Source organism: Alligator mississippiensis, chromosome 3 (assembly GCF_030867095.1).
Source record: "Alligator mississippiensis isolate rAllMis1 chromosome 3, rAllMis1, whole genome shotgun sequence".
Taxonomy (NCBI): Eukaryota; Metazoa; Chordata; order Crocodylia; family Alligatoridae; genus Alligator; species Alligator mississippiensis.
Window position 1 is genome coordinate 193593209 of NC_081826.1, and position 26331 is coordinate 193619539.

At 42.1% G+C, this 26331-nt stretch overlaps 1 protein-coding gene across 7 annotated transcripts in view; it reads left to right on the forward strand.

Moving 5' to 3' along the window:
- TJP2 (tight junction protein 2) overlaps window positions 1-26331 on the forward strand; it is a 103960-nt gene that overhangs the window by 70674 nt on the left and 6955 nt on the right. For all 7 annotated transcript variants that reach the window (XM_019478060.2, XM_006265188.4, XM_019478057.2 and 4 more), the window contains 14 exons: window positions 7100-7202; window positions 7941-8508; window positions 10475-10578; window positions 10870-11023; window positions 12233-12344; window positions 12441-12577; window positions 13449-13515; window positions 17320-17470; window positions 18755-18863; window positions 20899-21109; window positions 23245-23432; window positions 24676-24771; window positions 24865-24944; window positions 25686-25896. In XM_019478060.2, coding sequence (XP_019333605.1) covers window positions 7100-7202; window positions 7941-8508; window positions 10475-10578; window positions 10870-11023; window positions 12233-12344; window positions 12441-12577; window positions 13449-13515; window positions 17320-17470; window positions 18755-18863; window positions 20899-21109; window positions 23245-23432; window positions 24676-24771; window positions 24865-24944; window positions 25686-25896 — 2291 coding nt within the window. The remainder of the gene's footprint in view (window positions 1-7099; window positions 7203-7940; window positions 8509-10474; window positions 10579-10869; window positions 11024-12232; window positions 12345-12440; window positions 12578-13448; window positions 13516-17319; window positions 17471-18754; window positions 18864-20898; window positions 21110-23244; window positions 23433-24675; window positions 24772-24864; window positions 24945-25685; window positions 25897-26331) is intronic.

The window sequence follows — 26331 nt, forward strand, 5'->3', positions numbered from 1 at the left end:
AGTTTTAACTACTATCATCTGTGACTGCCCTGACCACAGTCAAGTGATGCAGCAATTAGGAGGCCAATGTCTTGTCTGTACTAGGGGTGTTCAGCTTGCAGGCCAGATCTGGCCTCTGGCACAGGATCATCTGGCTTGTAGGGCGCTGTGTGGGTCTGAAAATTTCTGAACCTGTGGAGAATCCTGTGAGTTAAATAGTGTGGCCCTGTGAATTGGATTGGTCACACAAGGTGCAACATGAGGCCCCATCTGGGCTTATTGACCGGCTCCATGCCGCTCACCTGGCCTGCAGGACCAGACGATTGAGCACCACTGGCCAGTACTATTTCTGGCATCTTGTGGAGCTGTTGTATTGGAAATTTTGGGAGAAAAGCTGATTTTATGCATTCCACTAGACTAACTAGGAAATACTGCCTATAGCACTGGTTCTCAACTTCTTTGGACATGAGGCACCCTCATTTGACTCAAGGCACCCCTCCATAACTTCTGTGAATTGAGTAGCACTTCATTTCAGATACTAATATATATATTACAGCACTTACGTCCTTGCAGAGAGTCTGGGTAGGGCAACAGAGAGGAGCCTGAGCCTGCATTTAGCTCCTCACACCTGCTTATTTGCTCACAATTGAGCACCCCTTCAAAAGATCTTGACGAACTGAAGAGTGGCCTGGGCCCTTGGTCTAGAATCACTCTGTAGTGAGACGTCTCTTGGGTTCTTTGTCTGAGGAACACAATGCTCAGACCCTGTAGTTCTCTGAACATGCCTAATGTTTGAAGCTTCTCAATGATTTTAATCTTCCTCCAATGAGAAGGTGAAACCTGAGCACTGTTTTGTTTTGGGGGTTTTTAGCATATAACTCAGTAGCCAAGTGCATCTAATCAGGGAGCTTCTAGAGACATTAAGGTAGTGAGTGTAAACTGGCTTTTCACAAGGCAGCAGATATGCACAATGAACAGCTGTTGTAACTTGCCCTGTACATGTTGTTTTCCTTTCTGGCACTTGAAGTGTAATTTATTAGTTGTACTGGTTTAGGAGATACTTGGTCTAGATATACAATTTTCAAAGCATGTAGCATCTGAGGAAATGGACTTCATGGACAGGTCAATTCTAAAGTCTTTGTCACCAATATCATAAGGGGAAGAAGAGTTAGTGGTAAGAGAATCAAAGAGAGTAGAAACTGAAGAAACAGACTGGCAATTTATAACCAGAAAGGGGAAATTGAACCAGGGGAAAGAAGTATTAAAGCAGTATCTACTACTTAACAAATCAACTAATGAGGAAGCCTGTCTATTGGAGAACAAAAGACAAAGGTACAGGGGGATATACTTCATGGGCATCTTTGAGGTATGAAATAGGTTCTTCCTACATCTTAAGTAGGAAAACAGTTGTTATTGCTAACTCTATGTGAAGAAGAGTGACCAGGAAATTCAGCAAAGGATATAAGGACAATGGGATGAAATCTACCTACAGCAAAAATTCAAGAGGTAGGAGCAAAATTGATTGGAATTATGTCATCATCATCTGGCAGATCTTTTACTATTTGTGTTGCGCATTGGAACAAATAATATGGCATCATGTGGAACGCCACAAATGTATATAATACCTCAGAGATATTGGAAGTGAACTAAAGAGGAGGGAGTCCAGAGGCTCTGAGGAGGGAGTCCAGAAGTATCTCTGAGATGCTTCCTATCCCTTGAGGATGGGAAGACTGAAGATATTGGGCCTAAATAATTGGCAGTGCGCTTGGTGATAAGCTGAAAATTTTGACTTTGTGAGATGCTGGGCTGCGTTCTGGGGGGAGAGAGAGGATTATAACAATGGGATGGTAGGTCTGGATGCTAATCTTCTTTGGGGATCAGATGGAGCAGCCAGGAGGATGTTAAATTATAAGCAGTATAAGAGGTTAAGAAGTGAAAATGTAGTATGAACTCAAATCCTCTCCATCACAATCAAACTGAACAGAGATGTCAAAGCATGTGAAGAGAACTACATGCTTAGTTATAGATCGCTCTCTTTCTCTCTCACTCTCTCTCTCTCTTCTCCCCCCCCCCCCCCCCCCGGAATTTGGGTAACGAGTCAAATGAATTGGGAATTCTAGCTGAAGACAAACTTGACAAAATGTGTACTAATACAAATTATCCCAATTTTTATGGTGGGGATTTTCATGCTTTTGAGTTGAATAATTTAAGAAGGAAGAAAGGTGCATGGAGGGGGCAGAGGGTAGCACTGTAAATCAAAGATGACATTCCCTATTTTATTCTCGATGGAGTCACAGAAATGCATTGTAGAGCAGAGTACAGAGCTGCCGGAATGAAGTAAAACTGAAATTAACCTGACTAATTTGGGTACTGGTAACAATTTCAGCTGCAGCTGTGTGGAGCTTGGCTCAGGTTCATATGCTCTGCTGCTTGGCAGATTGCTGTGACTTAGTGCAGGCTCATAGGAGAGTATGAACTCAGAACTGCAGAGCCTTTGAGTGCATATACACCAGCATTCTCACTAACAAAGTAGGAAGGGACACGTTGTTAGTTACAGAGCTCTGAATCAAACTAGAGGGTAGGATGAGATACTCCTTGAGCACCTGTTTGTACTGTATAAAAATAAAACCCTGCTATCTTGTGAGCTTTCAAATTTGAGAGATGTATGCTGGCAATTTAATGTAGCCAGAAATAAAACTTTATTTCTTATATTGATTTTTCTGACCCAGAAGGTCAGTGTCAAGTTATACTTGCTTTCAACCTCATTCTAATATATACAATCCAATTAATCACTGAAGTAGAAGCTGGTGGTTGTCTAGGAATCAGTGATCATGACCCGATTACAATATCAATAAAAATTGATATACAATATAAATGGAAATGCACATTAAATGGATTGCAAAATAACTTACAGGCAATCCCAAAATAATTATCAGTGAGGACTCCTCATCTAGTGGAGGATGTTTTTGATGGAGTTTTCAGGGATCAGTGCTAAGATCAATGCTGTTCAACATTATAACTAGTGATTTTGAAGCAAAATCAGTGCTAATTTTACTTTATGAATAATGCAAGAATTGGGAAGATTTTCAGAACAGGGAGAGATCATTGAATCCTAAAAATGTAGGGCTTGAAGGGACCTCAGGCAGTCATGTAATCGAACCCCCTGCTCATGGAAGGATTCTCTTAGTCTAAACCAAGTGTCCCTGTCAAGTGTCTCTCTAACCTGCTTTTCAAAACCTTCCAGGATTGGAGATTCCACAGTCTGAGTAGCCAGTCCCACAGTTTCCCTTGCCACAGTTTAAGGCCTCACTCCTTGTCCTATTCCCTATGGCAGGGGTTTTCAACCTTTTTAAACAGTCTCAGTTTCAGCTCATATACCGCTTTATATTAAAATTATTTGGGGGGGGGGGGGCTGAGCACAGATGCACATGCATGCATGTACACCCCTCCCCCACCTCCTCCAGCAGGTAAGTCTGTCGGGGAGGGGAAAGGGCCATTCAGGTGGGGGGGGGCTGCAGATCGAGCCCCCCACGGTGAGGGAGGAAGTGGAGCACAGACAGGGATAGGGGCTGAGGTGAATGAGGCCCCGGCCGGGCCACATCATGGGACAGTTGGAGCCTGGGTGGCTCATCCAGGGGTGTGGGGGGTGCTCCTGCAGAGGCCCAGGGGTACATGCCCCCTCTTCCCCATATTTGCATTGGGCAGAGGCAGCTGCCACCACACTGGGCTTTGCGCATTGCTGCAGCTGCCCCAGAAGCAGTGCAATGCCATATGCATTCCACCACTGGGTGGGCATGGGGCACGGCGCAGCCCAGTGGTGATGGGCATGTGGTGTTGCACTGCTCCTGCATGCAAAGCCTCACACTCAGCAGCAGCTGCCTCTGCCCTGCGCTGTGCACAGATCAGGGTGCAGGCAGCAGCAGGAGCTTCCCCCACCCATACCTCCTACAACTTTAAGTACCCCTAGGGGGACACGTACCCTGTTGTCAACCAAGGGTACACATACCCCTGGGGGTACTGGGGAAGGCCCCAGGGGGTACGCAGCAGTAGCGCAGAGAAGCAGGGAGTGGGGACACCACCAGCACTTTTGTTTTTGCCGGTGCCATGCACCACTGGCACTTCTGGTTTTGCTGCTATGCACTGTGTGGGGGACCTCTATATAGCCACTCTTCAGGTATTTGAATACTATTATCAAATCTCCCCTCAGTCTTTGTCTTTTGAGCCTGTAATCATTTTGCATTGGTCTCCACTGGACATTTATATTGTCCATGTTGTTTGAAGTGTGGCACCCAAAATTGGATACAGTACTTAAAGCATTGTTCCTCCAGTACTGAATAGTGACACTCCTGTTAATTCAGCCTTTCTTTCTGACTCCTTCAGTTTATGTTCCACTAGAACCCTCAAGTCCTTTTGCTGTAGAAATGTAGACTCATTTGAACAAAAAGTTGGTTTATTCAACTCAGTGTAAGTGTTACACATCTAAGAATGAGGATAGCAAGCTCTTTCTACAGAATAGAGAATTGAGGGAGAAAAAGTCCAGTTTGCAAAGGGTTATAGTGGATATTCATTTTAATCCAAACTTCAAAGGTAATTACACATCCAGTCCTTGGATGTATAAACAGGAGGTAAGGTTGATTTCCACCCCCCCTCCCCTTTCTCTCTCTGAATATAGCATTTGTAAAACTGATTCTGGAATACCATGCATTTGTTGTGGTGTCCACATTTTGAAAACAGTATTAAAAATGAAAAAGGGTCTGTAAAGAGTCATGATCTATTCAAGTCCTAGGGAAAATGCTTTGCAAAAATGCTTATGCTAAAAATACTACTGAAGAATAACTTGGTTACAATGTATAGGTACCTCTATGGGAGAAAATACAGTACCACAGGTCTGTTTTAATCTAACACAAAATTGCAGACCAGCAATTAGTGGCTGGAAGCTGAAGGCAGAAAAATGCGAACTAGAAAGAAGGCATACATTTGTAATAACAAGAGTGTTTAGCTACTACAACAAACTCCGTAAGAGTGTTGGATTTCCTGTTTTTTTGTGTTGTCAAATCAAGACTTACAGGCAGGTCAATACTGCCATATGCTGCACCAGTGAACATGCCATGAAACAAGCCCAGCCCACTTGTTCCCACCAAACCCTAGAAATGAAGCCCTAAGTATGTGCCAGAATGCATGGTGGAGATGGAGAACCTAAGAACAGCTTAATTTATAGAATTTGGCACATGCAGAGAGGAACATGTAAATTGGATGTCCTTCCCAGTGCTGCTCTCTGAAAGCACCTGCATGCTTCTCTGCAAGATTTGCTTTATGCAGATACCCTATTATTAAATCTGAACACCCCATTATTAAGCCCAATAACTTGCAACTGCATAAAATGAAAGAATCAGGATGTCAGTTTAGAAAACTACTGGTGACCTTTTCACTTTAATTCTACAAACAAACCTGGTTCAGAGTGACCAAGACAAATTGGAGGATTGGCTAAAAGAAATCTCATGATGTTCAACAAGGACTAGTGCAAAGTCCTGCACTTAGGATGAAAGAATCCCATACACTGCTACAGGCTTGAGACCAACTGGCTAAGCAGTAGCTCTGCGAAAAAGGACCTGGGAGTTGCAGTGGGCAATAAGCTACATATGAGTCAACACTGTGCCTTTCTTGCTGAAAAGGCTAACAGCATACTGGCCTGCATTAGCAGAAGCATTGCCAGCAAATTGAGGGAAGTAATTATTCTTCTCTATTCTGCACTGGTGAGGCCACACCTGGAGTACTTACTGTGTCCAGTTTTGGTCCCCCCCACTACAGAAAGGATGTGGACAAGATGGAGAGAGTCCAGCAGAGGACAGTGAAAATGGTTAGGGGGCTGGGGCACATGAGTTTTATTAGGAGAGGCTGAGCTTATTTAGTTGGCACAAGAGAAAACTGAGGGGGGATTTGATAGCACACTTTAACTAACTGATGGTTTGTTCGAAAAGAGGATGGAGCTAAACTGTTCTCAGTGGTGACAGATGACAAAATAAGGATCAATGCTGTCAAGTTGCAGCAAGGGAAGCTTATGTTCACGATTAGGAAAAACTTTCTCAGTAGGAGAGCGGTGAAGCACTGGATGGTGGAATCTACATCCTTGGAGGTTAAGGCCCGGCTGGACAAAGCCTTGGGTGGGATGATCTAGTTGAGGATGGTACTTCTTTGAGTAAGGGGTTGCAATAGATGATCTCCTGAAGTCCCTTCCAACCCTAATTTTCTATGTTTCTAAATAAGATGTCTTCAGCTAGCATCATCCATTTTTTTTTTTTTTAATTCTCTTCCAGAGCAGACAGAGGTTTAGGGTACAGCTGTTCAGGGAAATATACCAGAAGTAGAGTAAAGGCTGCAGGTCTGCAGGAAGGAGGCAGGGGGAGGGAGGGAGGCAACCCTGTTGGAGGAAGCGATCTAATGGAAACAGTTAAAGGTATAGCAAAGTAAGTTATTGGATACCAAGTTCTTTTAAGTTATTGTCACTGTTTGGAAATCAAACACACAAAGAAGCATTATTAAAAAAAATTGTTAAAGTTGAAAGAAATCTTCACCCAAGGCTGGTCTGTCCTATCCTATGGAACCTGCAGCCACAGGGGGCCCCACAGCCAAGGGGCTGTGCCCCCATTGCCCCCCACTGCCTGCGCCATGTTTAAAGTGCTTGATGTAGTCAGGGAGCCCCTTCCCAGCCGAGCGGGGGAGAAGTTCCTGGCTCTGCTCCTGCCCCAACCTCAGCCCCAGTGAGGGAACACAGCATCCCTAGCACATGCTGCCCCCACCCTGCACCCCTCACAGTGCAGCCCACGTGCATGCAGCCTGGCTTTGACTATTTTATTTCAGTGAGTTTATACCACAACCGCAATTTTGATTTTTTCACTGGATCAGGGGGCCCCAAAAAATTGTGGGATGGCCCTGTCTTTACCATGTGTCACTTATTTAAGGTCTTGCAATTCATGTAGCCTAACTACGTATTTTTAAAAATAACTTGATCCTCTTTATGGGAACAAAGGTAATGTAATGGAAAGGATACGATGAACAACGGTGTAATTAATTTTCAGTCTTAAGAGATTCCTTTCTAAACTCTCATGCTTTTCTTTTACAGAGAAAATGACCGGGTGGTCATGGTTAATGGAACCCCTATGGAAAGTGTTCCCCATTCTTTTGCAGTGCAGCAGTTAAGAAAAAGTGGGAAAGTAGCTACAATTGTAAGTTGATTCTTACTTATTATATGCACTACTAGTGTATGTATATACCCAACAAGAGAGAGAGCATTTTGTGCTAGGTGTAATTTACATACACACAGTAAAGCAGACTGTCCTAACAACCTTGCAAGTTAAACAAGCTAAAAAATTGGAATGGGGGGGAATGTTATCATTCCTTTTGTGTTTTAGTTGTCCATCTGTACACCAGGAATGATATGATGTGATCAGTGTTGCACGACTATACCATGGAAGAACTGGGAAATGAATCCGGCCGTCTTGATTTTTAATTCTGTACCTTAACCATATGATCAACCTCAGTTGATTTCTGTTTTTTGGGCAGGGGGTTTGTTTTTTAAAATTAAGAAACAGAAAGACAACCTCTTCTCAAGGAGGTTATAGTCCAAATGGCTGTTGTCTGTCCTGGCTCTTCCCTTAACTAAAGAATAAAATTTGCTTAAAAAAAAACCCCTCTCACATTATCACCTTGTAAAAGTAAAAAGCCATTCTTGCTCCATTTGGAAGAGTGGAACTAATGGAATATTTTAAACTGTAGAAATGAACCATATTTTTTTTAATTATATTTTGAGAGCAAGACTGTTTGAAATAATGCTTGCAGGCTGGAGGGGGATGTACCATCACTTTCACAACATTTGTATAATTGTTCCTCGGGATTTCAATTTTTAAACATTTTAAAACCTCTATTTGACAGTTGTATGTATGTTTTTATTTTTATGCACACAGGTAGTGAAAAGACCAAGGAAAGTTCAGGTCACTGCTCTGAGGAGAAGTCCCTCTCTGGACTACGATGATCGAGCTCTTGATGTTATGGATGACCAAGCCGAGTTTGATGGCAGAAGTGCAAGAAGTGGCTACAGTGATCGGAGCTGGCATGGTGGCAACGGAGGGCGCAGCCAGAGCTGGGGAGACAGTCCTGATCGGAGTTACCGACGAGATCAGAATAGAGGGCGCGCTTACAGCAGAGATTGCAGCAGGGAACGCAGCTACAGCAGAGATCGAAGTCGTGGCAGGAGCCTTGACCGGGAGAGAAGTTTGGACCAAGAGCGTAGAAGAGACCGGAGCAGGGGAAGGAGTGTTGATAGAGATGATGGGTATGAACGTGGCTACGGTCAAGATTACGACCACAGATCTCAACCTGACCTTAGATATGAAAAAGAAGTCAGGAATCGTAGTCGAGACAGGCTTTGTTCCCGCAGCCCCTCACTTGAAATGCGCCGCCAGCGTGAGCTCCTACAGCGGGTCCAAGATGGGCCTGTCGGTGTTCTCTTAACAAAAAATAGATCCAATGAAGGTAGGTGTATGCAAAGTAATGTGGAACTTAAGACACAATTCTGGTGTAGGGAAAGATTTAAGAAAAAAAATGCAACTGCTTGTTGAATGTTCCTTCTCCACTATCGCAGTTTGTATATGAGTTTTCAGTTAAGGCTTTTGCTGTTGGACTTCTTCCCTGCTTGCACCATGCACTACTAATATAATCTCTCCAGGTCACTGAGCTCTTTGGTTCTCCTCCCCAATCTCCTGCCACTCTCTTGTTAGCATCCGCAAATTTCAATTAACACTCAAACCCCTATGAAATTAACACTCAAATTTCAATTAACACTCAAACCCCTGTGATTCCATACATAGAAAATGTATAATAAATTTATAACTTTCCCTTGTATGAAATCTAATTATTAAGAGAGGGCAGTTGTCTTAAATTTAGGGTAATCTTGTTTAGGTACAGTAGGTAGTTAGTCTATAACAGGGGTGGGCAAAATGTGGCCCGTGGGCAGGATGCGGCCCGCCAGGCCATTCTATCTGGCCCGCGGGACCCCTATAAAATTTAAAAAATTTATATTTATCTGCTCTTGGCTGCCTGTAATGTGGCCCTCAATGGCTTGCCAAAACTCAGTAAGTGGCCCTCCACCCAAAATAATTGCCTGCCTCCCCTGGTCTATAAGGTACATCTCTACCCTACTTTCTGCCTGACTTTAGGCTAACACAGCTAACTCCTTCTCCCTACATTTTAGATTGGGCTATGTCAGCACTTTCTAAAAAGTGAACACAGTGGACCAGCATGGCTTCACTCCACAAAGTGAAGTCACTCCTTTAGCGGCTACAACTTACTCGTGACAAACTCTGTCCTGCTAGCCAGGGCTGGAGGTATAGAGTGATTGTTAAATCATTCAAGCTATAGACGGATGTTCTGACCTTGATTCCTACCGTGTTTTTCTGTCTCCAGTGGTACAACAGTGGGAGTCTCAACCTGATTAGTTATTACAGAACAGCTTTCCAGTGGCCATTGATCATGTATTTACTAAAAGAGGTTTTTTTTGTCTTTTGTTTTCCCCCCAACCTGCAGTCAGCATTGGGACAGGGGGAACCTTTGTCTTAAATTTGCATACGGAGTAGAGGGGGTGGGGTATATAGCTGCTGCAACTCTGACTCTGGCCTTGAGCCTGGGTTGCGGCTGAAGTCAGACCCACAGCTGCCTCTTCCCCACTCGCACACACTCTCCACTTGCCCTCTGCAACTTCTGCCAGCCCCTCCCTTCTCCCAGGCCTCTTCTTTCTCCTTTCTCCCCCTTCCTCCCTCCCCCCCACTTAGTATCAGATGCAGCTCTGTTCAGGCTCAGGCTGGGTTCCCTCCTGGGCACAGAGCACATGGAAACTCTGTCCCCTGCCTGGCCAGTCAGCAGCACTGACACTGCATGGTTATCAGGGCTGTGCTTCCACATCCTATATATTCCAGGTGAGAACAGAGGCTGAGCAGTGTCTAACAGTAAGGGGGTCAAGGAGGGGAAGAGGCAGAGACTGAGGAGCATGGGGCAAGGGGAGGGGCAGAGGCTGTGGGGAGGTGCTGGTAGTGAGAGCAGGAAGGCTGCAGGAGGAAGAAGACTGCATGGGGGAAGTAGGAGGGGGCAGAAGGTAAGGGGGCCACTTGAGTCCCCCAGCCACTGCTTTCCCTGCTGTAGCAGTGAGAGGGGGATGTATTTAAGATGAGCCTTCAATAACTAGATTCTGTACTTGGAAAATTACAACTAATTTATACATTTCCCATATATAGAGTCTAATTATTGGGGGGTCATCTTAAATTCAGAGTCAACGTTGATCCAAGTAAATATGGTACATAACAAAATGTGTTCTCTAGCATGTGACTGTCGATGGTGTGTACACAGCATAGGTTTTAGAAACAGATATTTGCTCATTCTGTCAAACAATACAGTGATTTCCCCCCCCCCCCCCCCCCCCCCCCCCCCCCCCAAATCCCTTCTCCAGAATATGGTCTTCGACTTGGAAGTCAGATATTCATAAAAGAAATGACCACTACTGGCCTGGCAACTAAAGATGGCAACCTGCATGAAGGGGACATAATTCTCAAGGTATGTTCAGGACAAAGGGTTGTGTAGCATCACTATAGTTAAGTGGTAGTGATGGTCATTTATTTATTTATTTTTTCTAAACAAAACTGCAAAAGCTTTTGAAGAGGAAAATAATGCAGAAAGCACAGGTGGATATGCACCATAACTAAATAAGATATATGAGCACAAGCTTTCGTGAACTTGAGTTCCCTTCATCAGATGCTGTGGAAAGTAACGTCAGCTTTGAAACAACCATTGCTTGCATTCTTAATTGTTTCCTTATAATAAAACTGTTCTCTTTTCTAAATTCAGATCAATGGTACAGTGACAGAGAATATGTCATTAACTGACGCCCGAAAACTGATTGAGAAGTCGCGAGGAAAACTTCAGTTAGTAGTCCTGAGAGATAGAAAGCAGACACTGCTCAACATCCCTTCAATGAATGACAGTGATTCAGAAATAGAAGGTGAAGTGTCATAGGGCTAAGAAGTGTAATGTCTGTTCTATTTTCTGTATGGGTACAATCCTAATTCATTGCATCTGCCATAAAACAGTAACAGTGCAGAGGGTTTTTTTAATTGGTACAGCAAACACTCTTTCCCTTGGGCATAGAAAGAATCCTGACACTGTGCAGTGACCTTTTCGTAGTGATTTATGAGCCATGTTGACTTGACTAAGCAAAATCCCACAAAGAAGGACAGTTGTTTTCAGTGCAAAGCCAAAAAACATGAAAATGTGGAATGAGGTCATCTTTGACTCTGTAAGGATGCTACCCCACTCTCCTTGGCCTTCCAAGACAGGAGGCCGTGTGATGGAATTTAGTAGTCTGGTGGTTGAATTTACTGTCCTCCTAGCAGCATATGAATGGTTCATGCCATCGTGACCTACATTGCAGGGAGGTATGGGATGCCCCACTGGTAACAGGATTCTGCTAATCAGTGAATAACTCTGCTGTGAGAATATTCAGTGCAGCATTTTTCAGCTCTTGTTGCCAAGATTAGAATATGCCTTCGATTGGTGAGTTACAGGGGAAAATGAGTTCCTTTTCTATGAAGGACCATTAGCAGCTGTGCTTCATATTGCTCACTAGCAAACCTCTAGATTGCCAAATGAAGAATTGGGAAAGAACAGACTCCAACCATTTTCTTTCTGTAGCTCTGCTATGTAAGAGATGTCTGCTCATACTGGGAATGCTTATCTCCTCTTTATTGTTACAGCAATGAGAGAGAGCCCAAGACTGGAGACTTCTCTTGTTTCATAAGTTATTTAGTTCTCTTACTTTAAGCTGCCAAGTGCCTTTATTGGGAAGGGCAGCATGTAAAGTTGATTAAAAATTATAGAAGATTGGGAGAGGAGAAGTGCTTTTGGTGAGACTCATATTAACATGAGTTAGTAAAAGTTTACATTTTTTTTTTTTTATATTTCTTGGAAGTAGGTCTGCAACTTCCAAATATTTCTGAGATTATATTTCCTAAGAGACTGAAGCTCTTTGAGGAACACATTATTTCCTTTCCTACCCTCTCCCACATCTGTTTTTATTAAAGGAGAATAGGTAATAAATATTTCATATTTTATGCCTTGAACTATTATAAGTAGGTTGCTGTGGATAAATGCAGAATGACATTGTAGGCATATCTCTTATACAGACTTCCTGTACTGTTAATTTCCTCAATAGATATTTCTGAAATAGAGTCTAATCGGTCATTCTCACCTCAAGAAGAGAGAAGATTACATCATTCTGATGCAGACTCTCATTCGTCCAATGAAAAACTAAAAGAAAAGCCAAAGTAGGATCTGCCACTCTTTCATTAAAAATGTTTTTTTAAGTTGTTTCAGTGTTTCTTTCTTTTTTTAACATGCTCAACTTTGTTCTTTCCATTAAGCGCAAAAGATGATCCACCTAGCAGGTTGTCCAGGATGGGAGCAATGCCTACGCCTTTTAAATCAACTGGTGATATTCCAGCTGCTGCTGTGGTCACGGACACTAGCAAAGAACCAGAGTACAAAGAAGAACCACCAGGTCAGAACTGAATCTCCTATTAGAGGGTTTTGGACTGTTTGTTTTTTGTTATTTTTTTGCTTTCTTTCCCTCCCTCCCTTCAGCTGATTGGAGGGAATTTCCTCTGGGACTATTAGTGAAAGGGATATAAACCCTTGTACTTCAGGATTAAGCCATGCATTAACAGAAGGGAGTTACAAAGAGCATGCTTTATGGCCCCTCCGGTTACTTTGTAAATAGCAGTTCATGCACAGATCTGCATGCATAGCTGTGTTTCTAATAAAGGACTAGATCTTTATTTCGTTGAAAAGAAAGTACAGAAGAGAAGCAAAGATAATTTCTGCAAGTCAGATATAGACTCTTACCCTCAGTAGGATTGAATCTGTGCATTTGTACTGACACAAGATAAAATCCTGATTATTACAGTGTATAGCTAAAGTCTGACTGAACAAGTTTTCAGGATCATCACCCATTATCTCCTAGGTAAGTGGGAGTTAAAGGTATAGACTGGCTTTAAAACTTATATCCAGTCACTTTGACAGGAATAGGCCTAATTGTTTCTGGGGAGACCTAAAAGAGGGAAAACTAGGGATAGCTGAATACCAGGGATTCCTTATGAGAGAGAAATTGGAGGTGGAGGGAAAGTCCCATCTCATGGGGTTTACACAATTGAGGGATGAGCTTGGCCTCATATCACAGTACAACAATTCCTTTCACTATTAGACACTAGTCAGAGAAGTGCTTGCATGTTAGATTTATAGGCCCTCTGGCCCAGATGAAAGGCAGAAAACGTTTTAATTTATATCATGATATGTGAAGTCTTGTTTGTCCAAATTAATCATTGTTATTTTCATGTTTTTCATTCTATATGTGTATATATATGTATACACAGTGTCTCAGCCAAAAGCGATCCCAAGAACGTTTCTTAAACCCAGTCCTGAAGATGAAGCAATATATGGGTAGGCTTTGTTAAAATGTTTTTTTTTTCTCATCTTCTCTCTCAGTTGTTTTTCTTGTTGCCTTAGCTTGTTTTCTTTATGCCTTGTAACTGATGTGCCGTAAATAGTTCTATACTAAGAATGGGCAACTGTTTCTACATTAAATAGGTAGCTGACAGCTACCTAAATCAGTTTAGTTCTTAAAGGTTAGTGTGAGATGTACATACAGTCTGATTTCAGACTGGGCAATTTTAAAGCTAGTTAAGCACCTGTCTTTTTTAATTTAATTTTGAGTGCATGAAAGCAATAGCATCTTAGACAAATGTAAGTATGTATTTCTGTGTATGGACCTGAGACCTTTACTTTCAACTATGATCCTCTGATATCCAAAAAAACCCCATTTTGAGAAGCAGTGGTATAATCCTATATAAAAGTGTGTGTGTGTGTGTGTGTGTGTGTGTGTGTGTGTATATATATGTGTATATATATATATATATATATATATATATATATATATATATATATATCCCCCCACAAAGTTACTGGAATATCTGTGAAAGTACAGTAACTTTAAAGAACACAGATTCTTACAGGCTTGTTTCTCATATGGTGATAAGGCCTAGATATGTCAAACCAATTGTTGTGCTAACCAGTCCCTGGCCCCATCTACATATGCGCTTAACTGCAAAGTAGACTAATTGGTTTTTGAGTAAAGTGTCACTGTCTACATTAGTGACACTATTAGGCCACAGTAATCTAATTAATGCTGTCCTAAGATCATATTTTCAGGGACAGTACTATATTTTGATGGGGTAATAAACTGCGATTAAACACACATGTAAATATGGGCAACTAGTCCCTCCTGAGTCTGAGGAGCACCCGCAGAAGCCGCTGGTGGTAGGGACAGAGCTGGTGAGCATCTGCAGACGTTGGAAGTGGGGGTGACCCTGTCATGGGGGCCATATCGAGCTCCCGCAGATGCTGCCCGTGGCAGGGACGACCCTGTCAGTGGGGCACGTGCCCCCTTGTACCTCTCCTACCAGTTGCCTATGCATGTAGATGCTGACTGAAATTGTGCCCAGTCAACCCAGTCAGCAGGGGGCTAGACTGCTGCCAACCACCTAGCCACACAGCTCCACACTTTCAGCACCCTCATGCCCTAGCCAGCCCTTCTGCCACCCAACACTGCCACCTGGGGCTGAGCCCCTAGCCCTAGCATGAACTGTTCTGCCCCAGCTCAAATTTGCTGCTGTCTCGGGTGCATGTGTAGACACTGTGTCCAGCAGCAGTTTACTCTGGCTCAAACAGCTCCAGAGTTTACTGTTCTACATTAATTGTGTGTGAATATTGCACCCTTTGAGCATCTACATGTTCATTAATGTGCTTTTGGTAATGCACATTAAATTTAGTACCTCCATTGTGAGGTACTAAAAAAAGCACATTAGCCTATTTTAATGCACATTAGCGAAAGTGCACAGGTTTTTTGAGACGTTTTAATGTGCATTAGCCTGTTTTAATGCGCTTTAAATGTGTAAGTGCAGACGTGCCCCCTGAGTGGCACATACAACAGGAGAGCTGTGCATCTAAATGTGTATCTTCCTAATGCCCACTCTCTGTACTGTGCATTTGTGATTATATACTCACTCAAAAATAAGAAGAAAAGTGGGTATGGAACTAGGGCCATATGTTTTTGATAATCTTTCACAAGTGGCCCAATTTTTAATGTGATGCTTGTCAGAGCATTTTATGGATGCAGAGAAGTGCTGATAAATTGAATCAATAAGGTAATTTATAAAAGTGAATCACTAAGGTAATTTATAAAAGAGCTACCTAATTACTCTCTTGATATGATCGTAGCAAAAGGGAAAAACACTGGGTTTCACAGCCACCATAGCAAACTAGTTGCAGATTGGGACTGCCAGGTGAAACCTACAGAAGACGAATTGAAGAACTGTTAGCTCCAGAGCCCCAGTAGAGTTGTGTTTAAAAATATAAGAACTGATTTACCATTAGGATGTTTTGGGGTTTGTTTGGTTTTTTTTCCCCCAGAGGCCCTGTGTTTTTACTCTGACCATATCTGTATACAAGTTAACACACTAGTATTTAACTTCAGTTTTGTTGAGGAAAGTTCATGGTAGAGGCTCACAAGGCCATGTAGAGTGAATGATGCCACAGACACTGTCCTTGATGTATAGAAATCATCTGGGCACATAGTATTTCTGTGGGGGAAGAAAACTAAGCCTACTCCAACTAATCTTATCTGTCCTTGGAAGAAAAGGAGTTAATTTTTTATCAAAACAATTTGATATTCTTAGGTATGCTTCTAACACAGAGCCTCTAGCCTTCCCTTTATCTCACTGTTTTGTTAATTAACTGGTAAATGTAATTCACCTTCTAGATCATATGGAGAGGCAGATTATCACTTCACTTTTAATACTATACAGGGAGGGAAAAGCTGGATTTGATTACTCATAATTCACTTAAACTATAACATTAAAAAGCAGCTATGTGCTTGAGGCACATAGTCCAGTATTTACAGCACTGGTACAGAACATGAGAAACCTGGGTTCAGTTCCCTGCTCCACTGCAGTCTTGTGTCATCTTGGAAAAGTTATTTGTGGCTAGATCCAAAATAGGATCTTGTTTGCATTTTAGAAGCCTAAATTCCTGTGTAAATGATTCAGAAAAACAACACCTACCTGCTAATGTCTATTAGCAAAAACTTAGCTGCCCATACATTTATAGATTTTTATTATTTTTTTTTTTTTAAGTAATTTACCTAAATTTCTGCTTCTCCACATGTCCCAAAATGCTGCTATCGTAGCTAAACTTAGCATCTTGGCACCTATCTCCTGCCTAAGCCTGTGTGTTATTTACAGTATTAGCTATACATGTCATTGGATCATAGGAAGGTAGGGCCTGGAAGGGATCTCATCTAGTTCATGAGGTCATCTAGTCCAGCCCTCTGCTCAAGGGAGGATTATCTCTGACTAGACCATCCCAGCCAAGTATCTATCTAACCTGCTATTGAAAACTTCCAAGGATGGAGGTTTCATGACTTGTCTAGATAACTTGTTCCAGTGCTTGACTGCCCTCATATTCAGAAGGTTCTTCCTAATCTCGAACCAAAATTTCCCCCATTGAAGCTTCAGGCCATTGCTCCTAGTCCTGTCCTCTATATCCACAGAGAAAATCCCATCTCTGTCCTTCCTGTAGTCACCCTTCAAGTATTTGAAGCCTGTTACCAAATCCCCCCTCAGTCTTCTTTTCTCCAGACTAAATACCCTAGGTGAGGAATGTGCTACCATCTCAGCCTAGCTTCTAGCCTGCGGGCTAGGATGCTGTCCTGGGAGGTTTGGGTTTCAACTTCCTTGCACTGGGAAGATACTGAACCCAGGTCTCCCTCTTCCAAACCAAGTGCTTTAACCAGCAGGGTATTATATAAAAGGCAGGCTCCACCACCACCATATCCTTTTTCAGCTAAAAGAAAAGGATGAGACAGATTTTCATACTTAAGGAGGTGAGTTAAGTCCAAGAAGCATCCTGGCTGTTGTGAGCCCCCTTCTTAGGCACCTGATTCTCCCCATCTCCTATATAGTGAAGTAAGGTGCCTGACTTAGATTTCTGAATTCCACTCCCCGAACTGCACTTCTAAAATATTGGTATGCTGATACTTGGCATTACCCGAATATCATGAGATGCTGAAACACAAGCATGAAAGGGTCATAGATAAGTATTTGTATAGAAGTTTGCTTCTTACAAACTTGCTGTCATATGCATGTGATATTTGGCTGGGATTTATCTTTCTGCATGTCTGCATTCCAGTCCTAATACAAAGATGGTGAAATTCAAGAAAGGGGACAGCGTGGGCCTCCGGCTGGCTGGTGGGAACGATGTAGGGATATTTGTTGCTGGAATTCAAGAAGGCACTTCAGCTGAACAGGAGGGGTTACAAGAAGGAGATCAGATTCTTAAGGTACCAGTGTATTCAACCCTGGAGCTAAAAGTGATTGATTATTTCATGCCACCATGTGAAAACTAACTGCTTTCTTACTTTTATCAACTCAGAAGTATATAAAGCCATTTGAGATTATCTGTAAAGGTCACCTTTGAAACCTTAAATTTTGGCTTTTGCAGTTGAATCTAAATTGGCTTCAGTCAGAGAGAGTGAGATTTGTCAAGAGAAATGCATACAGATGGAGAAGACAAACTTTAGTGACTTTTCCAATCTTAAGTTGAAAGGTACACGTCAAGGCACAGAAGGGATGGGTTGTTATTTTCTCCTCCCCCTTTCCATTTCCCCCCTTGTTTTTTTTCACTTTTTTTTCACTCAAGAAACTTTTGAGACTTCATTGCTGCCCTCTTCTGGTCTATAATGTCTTCCTCCTTCTGAGTTTTCTCTTCTCTCTATTTTTTCCTTACGTTGGGCCTGATTTTTCAAAGCCCTTTTAAACCAAAGAAAAGATTCCCTTTGATTTCAGTGGAGTTCCAATCAGGGCTGTAATCCTCTACTCTGGTTGACCTGAACAGATTTTGCAAAGTTATCTCCTCTTTTGAAGTATTGATTCTTCCTTGCTTCTCTTCCCTCCCCTCCCACTCTTCTTTCTTCCTGCAGTTGGGAGCAGCTGTTCAGAATTTCCCTAGCCCTCCTACGGGGAGTGGAAGTCACTGGTATGTCCAGATAAGCAGCTGATAGGCACAGATGAAAGGGACTGTGGGAAGCACTGTTGAGAGAGGCAACCACAGGAAGCTGTGCTGTGTTCACAACTCTAATGCCAGGCATAGCATGTATAACCGGAATATATCAGGATCATATTTAAACTAGGATACAAACCTGTGATGAATTTTATAACCAGCCAAGACACATGAGGGCACCTAATCCACCTGAAGGTCCTCAATCAATTAGCAAGAACTATGCACTTCAACTAGGTAGGACTCTAACACTGCACAATATGTGAAAACATCATTTCCTGGCTTGGAGTAACACTGTCCACCCTTGATTGTTATGCAAATATTCAGGCATTTTATAGTCTTTCCTAAAGGAAACCAAACATCAGTGCACTTTCAGGAAATCCTTGTCAGTTGTGGCAGTTCATCCTTTGTGTACAAAAAGTGTTCATTATTATAAACTAATAAACTTCTGTATTGATTTTTAAAAAAAAAAAAAACATGATAAGCATTCTCTTACTTCTTTTTTTCATTTTTAAAATAACTTTTTTTCTTTAAAATCTTAGTTTTGTTTTCTTTGGTTTTCTGTCAGGTGAATACACAAGATTTCCGAGGCCTTGTTCGGGAGGATGCTGTTCTCTACCTGTTAGAAATTCCCAAAGGTGAAATTGTGACCATTTTGGCTCAAAGTAAATATGAAGGTAGGCACTTAAAACCAAGGCGTAAAAATATTTTTGTTAGAAATCATTGTGCTAGTCTATGAAAATAACAGCAGACCTTTTTAGCTGGTACTGTGACACTACAAATGCTCTTTGTTCTTACTCTTACACTTGCACTTCAAAACATGTCATTCACCTTTTTTCAATGTTTTAGAAGATTGTTGCTGGTTATTATAGAGGATATGGGGAGGAGTTGTAGGCTGGCTCCTTTACCATCCAGCTGATCAAGAAAGAGTTCAGAGTTGTACCCTCCCCAATTAAAAGCACTCCTTGTGAGCTTGAATCTTAAAGCCTGTCCCCTCCATGCTCAGTATCTTTTACCTTTAACAGCTAGGTGCCTGCTTCTTGCAGCTTTCCTCTTCTGACAGCAGTTCCTCTACAACAGTGATCCTCAACTAGGGCACTCTGGGATGCCACAAGATCCTTTTGAAGGTTGCCCGTTTCAGGGGGGCATAGGAAGTGAGATAAGCAAATAAAGGCAGGCTGAGGCTTCAGGTGTGAGGAGACAAGCAGATAAAGGCAGGGTCAGGCTCACCCCTGCCTGGCTGTTCCCCCTACCTGCACAGCCTGCCCCCTTTGCAAGGAGGTGTAAACCCTCTAATTAACAAATCAATTTTTGAAACTGAGTGCCATTCAATTCACAAAAGTGATGGAGAGAGACCTTGATTCTGAAAAGGTTGAGAACCACTGCTCTACAGCTCTCCTGGGGTAATGGATGTTAGTCGAGACTTATTTAGATCTAATTAAGTGTCTAATGTGTGCTGCCTGCCTACACTTTTAGCTGCATAATGGGCACCAGGAAAAGACTGAGAGTTCCTTAACTTATCAGAAGATTGTGTGTGCATACTGGAGCACACGGATGTGAAGGCTGACAAAACTAGGTGAGGTGTCAGCATTCAGACGTCCAGTTCCCAGTGGTGGTAGAGCCAGGGAACACTGTAGAGAGAGAGCCTGGGGCAGTTTTGCATAATGCTAGAGGGCAGCATGTCTTGCCTCGAGTCACTGAGTAAGCCAGTGACAGTAACCAGATCCAGTGAGAACCAGATCTACCCAATCATGTCAGAATGAGGCATTTCTGAACAAAAATGTGTATATGTATCTATCTATATCTATATGTATCTATCTATATGTGTGTGTGTGTGTGTGTGTGTATATGTGTGTGTGTATGTGTATGTATATGTATGTATATATATATATATATATATATATATATATATATATACATAAAGACAGAGAGAAAAGGAGAAGAAGAAAGAGATTAAAATGGAGGGCAGGCACATGGGACATACTGGATCACTTTTTCTTTCTCATCCTTTGTCATGTCAAGCCTATAGCTGACAGGCCAGATCCAGCCCTTGGAGCCCCATTTTCTGGCTCCTGGTGCTGCCTCTGGGTCCTCATTTGACCTCCACGCTGCATGTGTCATGGGTTGGGCCAGACCAACCCCTCCTGCAGGGCATAGGACACATGTCACAGTGCCCATTCCATCCAGCTCAGGATCAGTGCTACATGCGGCACCAGCCCTGGCTGGTCCGGGACTGCACTGCACAGGCGGCTCCAGAGCGGGTGTCTCGTATAGCGTGGGTCCCAGACTAGTTGGAATAGATGGCACATGTAGTATGTTTCCCTGGCCAGGCCCACAGGCACTATGTGCGCAGAGTCCCAGACGGGCTGTAAAAAGTGCCACATTACTGGATACTGCATTTTTGGGGGAGATGAGGAGCGTGGATTCATGGGCCTGATGCAGGCTCCAGACAATTCATCTGGTCCTGGGACCGGTGCTGTGGGGCCAGATTTGACACCCTCGCTGCAGGTGAAGGGGAGGAATTTCAGACTGTGTTGAGTGGAACATCTCTCTCCATTTAACCTTAATTAGGGCACTAAGTTTGAAAAGGGTTTTGAGTAAAGGCATTATCTGTAGAACTCTGTTCCAGGGATGGTATAGAGCATTCATTTAGCAAGTGGAAATGCAAATAACTAATAGACAAGTTAAAGTAACTGGTGTCTCTTCTTTCAGTGTACAGAGACATAATGGCCTGTGGCAGAGGGGATTCATTCTTCATAAGAAGCCACTTTGAATGTGAGAAGGAATCTCCTCAGAGTTTAGCCTTCACCAGAGGGGAGATATTCAGAGTAGTTGATACACTGTATGATGGTAAACTGGGAAACTGGTTGGCTGTGAGAATTGGAAATGAACTGGAAAAGGGCATCATTCCAAACAAAAGCAGGTATGTTGATTTTTCCCCCTTTGTCCCCTGCCCCCCATCTTACCATTCAGAGACTTTTCTCATTTGCTTTGTTTTATCTCATCTAAATTTTTACTCCTATACTACTAATTTGCTTGGGGAAAGGGGTGGAAAGAAATTAGACAGCATTCACATCCATAACAGTAGTGAATTTAAATAACTTCTAAAGCTGTGGAATTAGAGGGGGTTGGACTTGATGATCTATTGAGGTCCCTTCCAACCCTAACATCTATGAATCTATGATGGGGAACCACTGATAATGGCTGGGCTTATGGTTAAGGCATTGGATCAGAGCTTAGGAGATCTGGGATCTGTTCCCAGTTGTGCTGCAGATGATTTGTTTTGACCTTGGGCTGGTTATTTAATCTCTGTGCTACAGCTCCCCCTCTGAAATAATGATGGTAATAGTCACTGGCTTCAGATTAATTCACCCGCGTGCATGTGTGTCAGTGCCCCCACTGTGACCTTGTCCAGTTTGTCCTGCTCTAGAAGGCAACCTGGGCTTGGCTCCTCAAGCTAAGGGGAAGCCAGAGTTCTTTCCCACTCCTGAGACCACAGCCTTTCAGTGTCTCACCTTCCCTGGTTGTCAGCAGCCCAGACTCCAGGAGTGAACAACTAGTTTAGGGACTTCATCTTTTCCTGGGGCAACCCGGTGCAGCCCACAGTTCCAAGCAGCACAGCAGAGAATCCCTTCAGCAGAGGTATTTACTGGAGCAAAGGCCAGCCAGCCAGAGGCTGTGTCCCTTCCAAAGGGGTCCAGTACTCCTTCTTTCCCCAGTCTAGACTACACAGCCCTGACCATTCTAGAAGTACTCATCTGTTCCCTTTCTAGAGTCTCCAGCTCCCCAAAGCTTCTCTACTTCTCTGTCCCCCAGCCTCTTTTGGCCAGGAGCTGCCAGGCTGCTTATTTTTCAGCCTGCTCACCCATTGTCTTGTTTATCTCCTTTCAACACCTTCTGCATGTTGGGCAGTTCACCTTTATTGATATGTCAACAAACCATTCAGACATACTGCTGCTAAACGGACATCTTGTCTCATTCTTCATGCCAGCCCTGTTACTCAACCTCTCCTTCTCTGCACAGAATAAGATCAATTGAGCCATACAATATTTTAACAACACGAGCACCATTAATACAGAAATATCACAATAAAACCCATTGTCTGTGAAACGCACAGGCCCTGTGGTGACGTGTCACTGAAGGGTCTCTAAGACTTTTAGCTTTATCCTGCAGATTCTTAAGGAACAGTCTATTTCAGTCCTTTTCCAAGTTTGATATCTTGAACATTTTGGCTATTCCATCCTTTCTTTAGAAGTGATAGTGATTCAGCTTCCAGGTGAAAATCACATTTAACAAAAACTAAGTTAATAATAACATGCTTACAACAAAGTTCTCTTGTTTATACATGAAAACAGCTGTGCTGATTTTTAACTGGCATGCTTCCCATATGGAGCTTTTCATTGTGCTGCGTATTTTCATTTTCATGTCCTTAAACATGATCACAACTCCATTTTTTAAGCACAATAAATAACAAAAAAGCCCTGACCCTTCATTTTTTTCTTATAGAGAAGTTCCTAAAATTACTTGAAGTGTATGTATATGGTACCTTAGGTGATGTTTCTATTCTGTGCAGTGCACTGTAATCTTCTCTTGATGATTCTGATTTCTCATCTTTATTTCAAGTCACTATATATCTAAGGCAGTGGGGATGAAGAGGAGAATGAAGCAGTAGTTAGGCCCTTTGCCCCTCTGTTCATTATGGGTTGCTCTTCTGGTCTGCTTATCTCCATGTGCACCACCTCTTTCTCCAATGGATGTTGCATTGGGCATTTCAGTGCATCGCAGCCAGGTCCCTTTTGTGGACTAATTCTTGAACAACAAACCTTGCAGGTCTAGCATCAGAGCAGTGCTCTGACTCAATTCTGCTTGCTTCAAGGCAAGAGTTCCTGGATCTCCCTCCACAAGTTGCCTCACTGCTGAGTTCTTCATTTCAGATACAAATTCCTACATCAGCATCTGCTGAAGTTCTTGTGTGAACCATAGGGTATTTCCTCCCCCAACTCTCCCCACTCTGAGTGATTTCCCATCTGCAAATGGATTCTCTGCTTTTTCTTTCAGAGCTGACCAGATGGCCACTGTTCAAAATGCCCAAAGGGATGGCTCAAATGATAGGGCAGATTTCTGGAGAATGCGCGGGCAGAGATCCGGAATGAAAAAGAATCTGAGGAAGAGCCGTGAAGATTTGACTGTTATTGCATCTGTTAGCACAAAATTCCCAGCCTACGAGCGAGTTCATCTGCGAGAAGGTGAGTGAGACTTTTACAGAGCAGATAGCATTTGTATAGCTAGGTGCTGCAGGCTAGCTGCTAGTCACCTTGGACTCCAGGCTAAATTTGAAGTATAACTGAAAATGGTAGAATCATCTGAGTCAAGATGTTAACTTCGAAGTGCAGCTATTCTCTGCTAAAAACTATGACTATAAAAGTTGCTGTGTGGAGTTTCATGCATGCAGGGGAGAAGCACTTCCAAATCAAGTTTGCCAATCTTGCAAGCAGAAAGATGGTTTGGATTTGATTTTTGTTTTTTTGGGGGGGTTTTGTTTGGATATATTTTTTTAATTGGATGGGTTGGTTTGTTTGCATTTGTTGGGTTTTTTTTGTTTTTTTTTTCCTAGATTTTATTTTAGCTTTTCTTTGTCTTCTGTACCTAGTGGCTAGTCTGATAGACAACCTAGGATATAAAAAATCAAGCTACATTTTTTTCTGGCTCATTTATATAATGTGCTGAGATTCGCCAGGGCAAATGAAAATCTGTTGCCTTTCATAGAAGTTTGTAGATTTAACCAAAGATAGACTTTATCACTGTGATTGTAGTAGCAACTTGGCTCTAATTCTGCTGATATTGAACATGTCACGATAGTTGTCAGTTAATTCTCCCGTGTTGTGTTTGCTCCACTGTATTAAAAGGAAATCAAATGATAAAAACGCTTCCAGAGAAGTCTTGACCCTAGCATTCAGGAACTATCAATGACAAATTCCCCTGTCATTGGTATACAAGGGCCATGACAATCTTTGCATTAGCTATAAAATAATAATAGATCTTGCAGTTCTCTGCTGTTTGCCCTTGTAAGCTGCTGTGCTTCTGCCCACACTTAAGCATGTATGTAATTTTACTCGCGTGCATCCTGCTGAGTTTAGCGTGGTTTTGTAGCTCACTATTGGATAGACTACTAAAGTGATGCTGTATATACTCAAATGGTAATTTTCTCAGCCATAGAATGGTTATGGAGAATGTGGAAGATCATCTATACTGTCTTACCCCTTTTTCTTTAATTAAAAAATTCTCAGCTTTTTCTTATTTGTAAAACACATAGAAAACTTATTCTTTACAAAGGTTCTTACATGAATCACTAGGAATGGAGAGAGAGTAGAGTTTGAGGATATTCACTCATAAATATTTAAACTGAACCTCATATATTTTTGCTTCAATATTTATTGCCATGGTGATTTTATATTTAAAGCCTTTTCCCTCTAAATATTTATCTTTCAGCTGGCTTTAAGAGACCTGTAGTGATATTTGGCCCCATTGCAGACGTAGCAATGGAGAAGCTGTCAACTGACTTACCTCATCTGTATCAAACTGCCAGTAAGCCCTTCATTAATTTTTTTTAATGTGGCTTTTTCTCTCTACTCCTCCCCCAACCTTCATTTCATAATTAACAAAAACATGTTATTACAGAGACAGAACCTAAAGATGCAGGTTCAGAGAAGTCCACTGGAGTGGTGCGTTTGAACACTGTGAGACAAATTATTGAGCAGGTAAAGTATTTCTGCTTGAAAACGCTTGCTTTCAAGAACAGGAACCTTTTTATTCTTTCATAGCTTTCATAGACATTAGGGCTGGAAGGGACCTTCTTTGGAACAAGAATCTGGAAGTGTTTAAGGACCACAAAAATAGTCACCTGAATTTGAAATGAAGGTGCAGCTGTGCTGAAACATGGTCATTGATCTCATTGCCTTTTTTGTTTTTCCTTTTCACACTCACAGGAAAAAAAAAAAAGTTTGCAGCTAAGGGTGAAGATGAGCACACTTATGTCTTGCATATTTTTTTAAAAAATAAGTGACCTGTGGACTAGTCTAAACATAAGCCAAGCCTGAATTCAGTAACTGAAAAACGCTGCACTGTCACTATAATGACAGAAATGTACTTTCTGTAACCTCCAGGGCCACTTTCACTGTGAGGCCTTTGTCCCTTTGTATGAATGGTGATTGATAGATGACACCCCAAAGACTGAGAGAATTAATTCTGGCCTGGGAAGCAGAGCAGGGATAGGTAGGGAAAGAAGAGGAAAGCAAATGACAGAGGGAGGCAGAAGGAATAAAGTAATAGAAAATGGAATAAGAACGTTACACCCAACATCAGAGTTAGTAGATGTGAATAGGATTTATGATTTTTGAGGAGAGCATTAGCATGGTTATAACTCTGGCTGGGGTTGTGGAAGCATATTGACACTTCCCCTGTCCAACTGAAGCACTGATCTGGGCCTTCTTTGTTAACAGGACAAGCATGCTTTGTTGGATGTGACTCCTAAAGCTGTAGATCTGTTGAATTACACCCAGTGGTTCCCGATTGTCATCTTTTTAAACCCAGACAGTAAACAGGGTATCAAAACTATGAGACAAAGGCTCTCTCCCACATCCAACAAGAGCTCCCGGAAGCTTTATGAACAAGCAAATAAACTGAAGAAAACTGGCCATCATCTTTTTACAGGTAAGCAGGAATCTCTCTAATTTTATCTCCTAAGAACAGTGGGTGCCGATAGAATGCTTTTCTTTATCAAGAAGTTTAAATGATTATGACTTATGTATCCTGTACAAATTTGTGCTAATATGCTTAGGACCAGTTTCTGGTCTTAATGTATTTCAATATAAAAGCAATTTTCAAGGGTGTTTTGGAGATTACTGTATCCTATTTATTCTAGTAAAACAACTTCTAAAATAACTAATAAAATTAACTAACATTTATACAGAGTCATTTTTCTAATAGCCAACAAAAAATCAAGCATTGCATTTTTGCCAGTGGCCTATTAAAATAGCTTATAAAGTAATCTTGCATTATCCAGGGCTTTGTTGCATGAATGAAATAGGTATTTGGAGGTTTCTGAATTTAAAAGAAGAACTTCTGTGAAATCTGTGATTTACTTTA